This window comes from Anas acuta, chromosome 14 (assembly GCF_963932015.1).
Source record: "Anas acuta chromosome 14, bAnaAcu1.1, whole genome shotgun sequence".
Classification (NCBI taxonomy): Eukaryota; Metazoa; Chordata; class Aves; order Anseriformes; family Anatidae; genus Anas; species Anas acuta.
Window position 1 is genome coordinate 4,724,204 of NC_088992.1, and position 7,989 is coordinate 4,732,192.

At 47.7% G+C, this 7,989-nt stretch overlaps 1 protein-coding gene across 8 annotated transcripts in view; it reads left to right on the forward strand.

The window, feature by feature from the left end:
- The first annotated feature begins 131 nt into the window (after positions 1-131).
- Positions 132-7,989, forward strand: part of HNRNPAB (heterogeneous nuclear ribonucleoprotein A/B) — a 29,353-nt gene continuing 21,495 nt past the window's right edge. For 3 of the 8 annotated variants that reach the window (XM_068698026.1, XM_068698023.1, XM_068698025.1), the window contains exons 1-8: positions 132-281; positions 463-793; positions 3,811-3,979; positions 4,066-4,224; positions 4,639-4,770; positions 6,315-6,423; positions 6,517-6,669; positions 6,748-6,832. In XM_068698026.1, coding sequence (XP_068554127.1) covers positions 492-793; positions 3,811-3,979; positions 4,066-4,224; positions 4,639-4,770; positions 6,315-6,423; positions 6,517-6,669; positions 6,748-6,818 — 1,095 coding nt within the window. In that variant the 5' untranslated portion in view covers positions 132-281; positions 463-491 and the 3' untranslated portion in view covers positions 6,819-6,832. Of the gene's footprint in view, positions 282-462; positions 794-3,810; positions 3,980-4,065; positions 4,225-4,638; positions 4,771-6,314; positions 6,424-6,516; positions 6,670-6,747; positions 6,833-7,087; positions 7,413-7,989 lie in introns of those variants that run through there. The other 5 variants (XM_068698031.1, XM_068698030.1, XM_068698024.1 and 2 more) reach the window with 4 other exon arrangements.

Here is a 7,989-nt window from a genome sequence, read left to right on the forward strand (position 1 = left end):
CAATCAGAACCCGTAACCGGCCTTGAGTGACGGGCGGCGGAAGCCAACGACGAGGCGTTTTGTTGCGATGTGCCCGGGGCTCCGGCGCTATAAAGGCGGCCACGCGTTGGGGCTGCGGGCCGGCGGGGACGTGTCGCGGGGGGAAGGAGGCGGCGCGGAGCAGCGGCGGCGCCGCGGGGAGGGGACGGCGGAGCGCAGCGGGCGGCTCTCGGCGGGCACAAGGGGGGCGATTTTAATCCGATTCCGGCCGGCCCGGATTTTATCGCGAGCGGGGTTTTAAAGTGAGTACGGGGCCTGTGGGGTGGGCGGGGGGGGGAGGGGCGAGGACCGGATCAGACCGGCCCGGCCCGGCGGGGGGGGGGGGGAGGAGGAGGAGGAGGAAGGAGGGGGAAAGGGGGGGGGTGGGGGAGGCCGGGGGGAGCCGCCCGCTGACCGCCCGCCCGCTCCGCCCGTGTGTTGCAGGCGCCTCTCGCCTCAGCGGCCGGGGCAGCATGTCCGAAGCGGAGCAGCAGTTGGCGGCCGCCGCCGGCGCCACCCAGAACGGGCACGAAGCGGCCGAGAGCGCCGGGGGGGAGCAGCAGCAGCAGCAGCCCGACACCGGCGGGGCCCCGGCGGCAGCAGCGGGGGCAGCGGCAGCAGCAGCGGGCTCGGCAACGGCGGCAGCGACGGCAGCGGCGACCACAACGGCGGCGGCAGCCGGAGCGGCGGCGGCGGGGACGGCGGGGGCGGCCGCCAGCCAGAACGGGGCCGAAGGCGACCAGATCAACGCCAGCAAGAACGAGGAGGACGCGGGGTAAGGAGGAGGCACCGGCAGAGCTATGGGAGGGGGGGGAAGGAGCCGGGCCCGCTGCGGGGCTCGGCGGTGCCCGGCCGGGGTTGGGTGAGGGGGGGGTGGGAGGGGAGGCCCCGGTGCGAGCCGCGGCCCTGCAGCAGCCCCAGCAGGGCTCGCAGCGCTAGCAGCAGCAGCAGCACTCGCAGCAGCGCTTCCTTTGTTCTGGAGCTGCCTTTTGTTGGCGCCATGTGGTGGCTGGGGGAGGGGCGGGGAGCGCGCTGCTCGCCTGCTCCCGCTGTAAAATGGAAGGGGATGGAGCCGGGCTCGCCTCCCGGCCCGCGTTTGTTTCTCCTCCTCGGTCCCTTTTTAAAGGAAGGAGAGGATGGGGGGAGTTGGGTTTTGGTGGAGGGGGTGGGCTGCTTGCAACTTGGCGGGGGCCGCACGGGTGAGCCCCGCCGTTGGTGTAAACACGAGCACGCTTTGTGTAACGCCTCCAAAAATAATAATCCGCGCTTGGAAGGGAGCCGTGTAGTCCTAAGTATTTTTGGAGGGAGTAAGGGGAAAAACAGCGTGACCAAGGTGATGTGCGATGCGTTTGGGAAAGAAAGAGCGGTTTTGGTGTACTACTTGGCAGCATTGTCAGAAAACTGCTCATCGCTCAGGAGCGATTTGTGGAGGAGTCTCGGTGGCTTTGTTGGATTTTAGCTGTAAGATTAATTTACTTACTGTTGTAGTTTGTCAGCTTCTTGTTTTTATGAATATCCACGCTTGACTTGAAAACTGCAGCCCGTTTCTAAAGAGGGTCTTTGTGATCCTCTCTGCCCGTGTGTTTCATTGGAACTCCCTTTGTTGTCACTGGGCCTGATCAGAGGGTCAGCTCCCTGAGGCTAACAGCGAGCTGGAGCCACCATAGGAGAATAGATTTAGGCTCTAAGGGAAGGAGGAAGACTTTTACAAGTTTCCCATTACCTAGGGCTGGATGTGCCTTCTTCACTGTTGAAGGATTGAGAACTACACTTACAGTATCTGTGTTCTTTATATTATCTTCAGTATTCTGCCCTCGTGGTGGGTGTTAGTGTCTCGTCTCCTCCTTTGTTGCAGAGGAGGTAACAAGTCTTCAATCCCAAATCCACCTGAACTAAAACCTCTAAAAAAAGCAGTTATTTTCAGGGATTGAACTATGAAAATGTAAACCTGCAGGCAAGTCCAAGGCAGAGTTCAGGACACTGACACTAACTGTTCTGTTAACAGCTGAACCGTGCTTTGATTTATCTGTGTTGATATGGTGAGGAGGAGGAAGAAAATAACTATACCTTAAGAGTTCAATTTTCTGGTCTGTGTGGCCTCTGAAAGGGAAACTAAATACTAGGAAATTGGTCTTAATTTCAAAGGCTCTACACAGTGGTATTTATCTGCATGTGGGTGTTGATCATGATAACTTGAAAAAAACAAAGGATTGTAAATCGCAAAGTGCGCTATCTGCTGCTGTGGTAAAAGATGAGTTTAGCACGTGGCAATGTCTGCATGTCTACATAGCCCTGTCTGTTGGGCATAAAGCAGCTAAAGCTGCCTGCAGACAAACTGCTGTTGTCCTCCCAAACTTTGAATTTCTCTGGATCCATTTGGTGTGCTTAATGATGCCAGGGTTTGCTACAGAAAGTCTGCAGATCACAGAGATCACAGCAGTCCTGCATGGTCAGCTATTCTGATGTGAATGAAGCCATCAGGTTAACTTTTACCTGTTAGTGAAAGGCTTAGTGAAATTTGTAGGGCTCACTCCTTAGGGCCTATTTTGTAATGGCTGTGAGAAGCACGCAGTTTGCTTGGGCCTTATGTACCACGCTGCACTTGAGAGAGCAGGGCTTGATCTGAAAAATGACTGAGCCTACAAAGGATACGGCTCCATGCAGTTCAAGGCGAAGAATCTAGGAAACAGAGCAATTAAAGGTTTTTTAATTATGTTGCCTTTTGAGCATCAATGGATGCTGGCTTTAACAAGTCATGGCTACACTTTAACACCAAAAGTCAATTCTGTGTAGCCCTAGTCCAGTTTGTAAAGTGCTGCTGGCTTCTGGTGCCAGGTGTAGCTTGCCTCCAAACAGAACAACGACAACTTAAACAGCCTCAGTCTATAGTTAGGTAAAAAGGCTCAAATGCTTTCAAAAGCTTAGTTTGTTACCTTGGAAACTCTGAAAATAGAAAATACAGTCACGTTATTAATGTTTTCATTGGAAGTGAGGCATTTGATAAGTACGTTATTGACAGATCTTAGTTTTGCTTGTTAGCCTCAGTTCTGCATTGGACTTCACTAGTTTCTAGTTCTTTGTGATACTTTGGAGCTGTTCTGTGTGGGCAAGTGGGTAGAGAAGTGCTGTATCGTGGCCTCTCAGGAAAGGGAAGGCTGGTTGAGTGGTGTACTGGTGAGGTAGAACTAGGCTCAGTAGCTAAACAGGAAGAAGTGCACAGCGTACTTGTTGAGGCAGGTCCAAAGTCCTGTCTGTTGTAGGAGACTGTTCTTAGGGGTTGTAGTTGTCTGGTTAAATTCTGGAGGTTGTTCTTAGGACTAACATTTCTATAGCCATTTGTCCAAATCGTAAGAGCTCTTAAATATTTTGCTTTTGATGCCCTTTCCTTGCCTGAGTGCTTTCAAAGCACTAGAAATGACCCCAGGTTCTTTCCAAAACCTGAACTGGCAGTAATTGGTAATCAATACTGCTTTGTTGCAAATAGCAGAATCATGTTGGATGAATGTAAGCCACTGGTAAGGAATACATTAGGCCACCTTTACTGTTTCTTATGGCATTGCATAAAAAAGGGGTGCACTGTGTAATTCCCTCAAAGAGGAGGGAAGAAAAACCATGTTGTGCATTCCTGTAGTATTAGTCAGGTTTTGACAAGATGCAGAAATGCTTAAGGTTAAACATTTGGCCCTGTTTCTGACAATGCTGCTGAGCTGTGCACCAGTCTAAGCATCTTGCTGCATGTGCTTTTCTGTTGTACTTCCTGAGACTAAATAGTTCTTCTCTTTGAAATTTCAGGAAAATGTTTGTTGGCGGCCTCAGTTGGGATACAAGCAAAAAAGACTTGAAAGATTACTTCACCAAGTTCGGTGAGGTAACCGACTGCACGATAAAGATGGACCCCAACACAGGAAGATCCAGAGGCTTTGGATTTATTCTCTTCAAAGAACCTGGCAGTGTTGAAAAGGTGAATTTAAGCTTCATTTCTCTTCAGATTCTTAACTTAAAGTTAAACTTTTCAGCTTGAGTTAATCTTACCAAACTACATTTCAGGTTCTGGAACAGAAAGAACACAGGCTAGATGGACGACTAATTGACCCCAAGAAGGCCATGGCAATGAAAAAGGATCCAGTGAAGAAAATCTTTGTTGGGGGACTTAACCCCGAAGCCACAGAAGAGAAAATCAGGGAATACTTCGGAGAGTTTGGAGAGGTGTGTAGCGTTATCTTACTAAACACTGGCACACAACATAGTCTAGGGTTGCTGTTTGGTTGACTAATCATCTGTAAGTTGCAAAATACATTAACTTTAGAAGTATCAAGGCTTTTACAATTGGTCCAGAGGTTATCCATCTTGAAAGCAAGGAAGGCACATGCAGTAATTGCTTACATGGCTAATTAGAAAGCTTACCTGTAACAAACCATAATATTTATCTTAAAAGTGCTTTTTAAGATTTGTAAAGTCAAAGCCTCTGGTTTGAAAGCTAATCTTCCTAGAGGAAGATTCGTGCAACTTTGTTGCACAATATGCATAGATGGGAAACATACTTTCAGTCTTGTCCCCAATGCAATGTACTCAACTGTTCTGCTAAACTGCAAGTCTAACAGCAGTATTTCATGTCTTCAGATTGAAGCAATTGAACTTCCAATGGATCCAAAGACCAACAAAAGGAGGGGGTTTGTGTTCATCACTTTCAAGGAAGAAGATCCAGTGAAGAAGGTTTTGGAGAAGAAATTCCATAACGTCAGTGGAAGCAAGGTAAAAACTTGCTGGATTTGTAAATTTTTGGCCAAGTTATTAAGCATAATACCACTACATCCTTACTCTGAAAAGGATATCGTAGATTCCTGATTTCAGAGTACCCAAAGTACAAAAAGGCCAGCTTGCAATTTACCATAATTCCTTTTTGCCATACATTCAGTCGTAGAGCCTACCAAGGTTCTTTGCCAGTATTCTTGGCTTTAATGCTTGCTGTGTTCTAGGGGCTTTTATAGGTAAAGGATCTAATTGTGTTACTCAAACACACAAAAACTGGCTTGTTAATATATCAGCATGGTGATATAAGCCATTTGAGCAGACCAATACTCTTCTTTCTGCATAGAGTAACTGCGTAAATTCAGGGCTTACTGGTACTGCTGCAGGAACCAGAGAGCAGGTGAATGCTGACCCTCAAACCTGGCCTGCTCTAACAGTGGTGTGAGGTGCTCTGAGCAGCTGTCAGTGCTCATCTGTGCTAGGAGCTACTGCAGCTTCAGGTATGAAGCCAGTGAAAAGGACTGGAGGCAAAGAATGTTTGCTGGCTGGCAGGTGTCCCTCTTTGCTGTGTCCAGTGCTAACCATATAGTAACTTTGAAGCCTGCCTTACTGGAACTCTTACACTGCTTCATGCAGTGACTTGGGTTGCTCTTAGTTTAAGACTGGACACAGTAGAGGGTAAACTTTTTGATCAGCACCTGCTCATTGTTTGCCAGACACTGTAGTAAGCAATAAAGCTTGTCAGGAGAGGGGAAGGGTCACATGTGCAAGGAGCAGAGAAGCCATATTTGTGTATCCTGCAACTATGGCTTGTTTTGTCATAGTAACAATAAAAGCAGCATGTTACCTTAAAGCAAGATCACATGTGAAGAACTCCAAGCTGGGTGTGCTCAGGTACCATTGCAGGGAACAGTTCCTTTCCCAGGAGCAGTAGCCTTCGTGTCTCACCATGTGCAGATTCAGGAAGTAAAGGCTGGCTGACAGCTTGAGCTGGGGAACCAGTCTTGGACATGGCAATACTGGTTATTTTTACCTAATCTTATAACTTGATAGGTTATTTAAAGAGTTAAGTGTACCTTACAGCCCAACACACACCCTGTCTGTAGGGTGTATGAAGGCTGCCAGGAGAACTCTCTGGCTTATTTCTCAGCCTTCTTGGTAGCTCCTCAGTGCAGCTTGGGCGAAGCAGGCCAGTAGAGCACCTTAGCCTGAGAGGGCCTGCAGGATGCAGGGCAGCCTTGTGGCTGCTGCAGAGCAGTAGTGGCTGTGCTCAGGTGACCGCCCCACCTCTTCGGTGGGGAATGGGTGGCATGAAGTGCACCGAAAGCATTGGGCTGCTTTGAATTGCTGATAGTGGCTTACCTTTGCCCAGGCGGTGCGATAAATCAGATGCTCCTGGATATGCAGTTGTCTTGGTCATAGGACAGGGAGCACAGCGCATACATCTCCTTAGCCTCTGGGATAATGGCTGGCTTCCCTAGGTGGCTAGGTTTGGGCAGCGCTGCTCTAAGACAACCTACAAACTCCTCCTTGTTCTTCATTTTCAGTGCGAGATAAAGGTAGCACAGCCAAAAGAAGTATACCAGCAGCAACAGTTCAGTAGTGGTGGAGGAAGAGGTAGCTATGGAGGAAGAGGCAGAGGTGGAAGAGGCGGTGGTAAGTACTACACGCACTACTTTAGTATGGACACATTCAAAATAAGTTGTGTGTACTAAAATGGGATTTTGTGGATGGTTTTCCCTTCTATAGCTCAAAGTCAAAATTGGAATCAAGGTTATGGCAATTACTGGAACCAGGGTTATGGGAATCAAGGATACGGCTATCAGCAAGGTTATGGTGGCTATGGAGGCTATGATTATTCAGGATATGGGTATTATGGATATGGACCAGGCTATGATTACAGTAAGTAAAGAGAACTGTATTGGGTATAAGCAAGCGTAACTAATTAGCAGTTTAATGCATTTGTTGTCTTGTTCATAGGTCAAGGCAGTGCAAATTATGGGAAGACACCAAGGCGTGGTGGCCATCAGAATAACTACAAGCCATATTGATCAAACTTATTCAGGTATGCAGTGGCATGGTCTCTTTTGGAAAATGACTGCATAGGTTTTGTATACAATGCTGTAGATGGAGATTTCAGTTCTGTACCAAATTTAACTTTACAATAAATTTCTATGGCCTGTTAAATGTGCATCTTACTTGGAAGAGCTCCCTGGAAATGTTTTACATGTTTAATACTTACAGATAACTAGTTGTCTAGACAGTGTGGTGTGTAAATTTCAGCTTTGCTGAAGATATTAATTAATGATTTTATTAATAGGTTAAACTGAAACTGATTTTGAGGGTCTGCTTAAAGCTGCAGCTCTGCATCTAGGGACTGCCTCTTGGAGTTAACTATGGACTCTGCATTACTCCAGTTGTACAGAAAGAGATGCATCTTAGGGAACCAGTGTCACTTTCCACCTTTTTATTTTGTATTGTTTTTGTGTCATACATTTCCTGTAACGGAAGTGTTAATTTTACTGTACTTTTTGGTACCTTTTTGGAATCTAATGTATTGTAAGGTATTTTACATGTGTTCTGATTCACCATGACATGGATATTGAAGCTATCCTAGCTTTTGAAATAAAAAAGGCGTAATCTAGTGTCTTGTGCCATTCTTCAGCTTATGTATTAGTAAAATGGAGGTGTGCTGTTCCCAGAACTTAGCTCATGGCAGTACCTTGGTAGATGGAGAGCTGGGCTTAATGCTTTTAATCTCAGAACTAGAGGGCTGTATTGGTAGGTAGTTGTTTGCTTGCAGTTAAGTGGCAGCTACACTGCAGTCACTTCTGCCTGGAGGTTATGGAAGAGAACTTGGGTGGAATTCCCCAGCTGCTGGGGAAGGCTGTGCTGTTGGCTCATGTTCTAGGCAAGCAGAGGCTCAGCATAACTGTAGTAATGCTGGCGTTGTAAGGCTCTGTGGGAGGAGCCAGAGGCATAGGTTTCAGGTAGGGCTTGGCAGTCTAGGCAGCTTTGCAGGGGGAGGCACAAGAGCTATGCAAGAAGCTAGCTGCACTTCCTTCACGTTTCAGTGTTCTGAATCTGAGAGATCCCTACAAGTTCTCACTAATACGTACACCTGTCTTGGAAGACAGGCTAGATGGATATTAAGTTATCAATGCAGAGTCTGAGTTTTGCAGTCTTACTGTGTACCCCCCAAAAAACACTAAAGAACTTCTA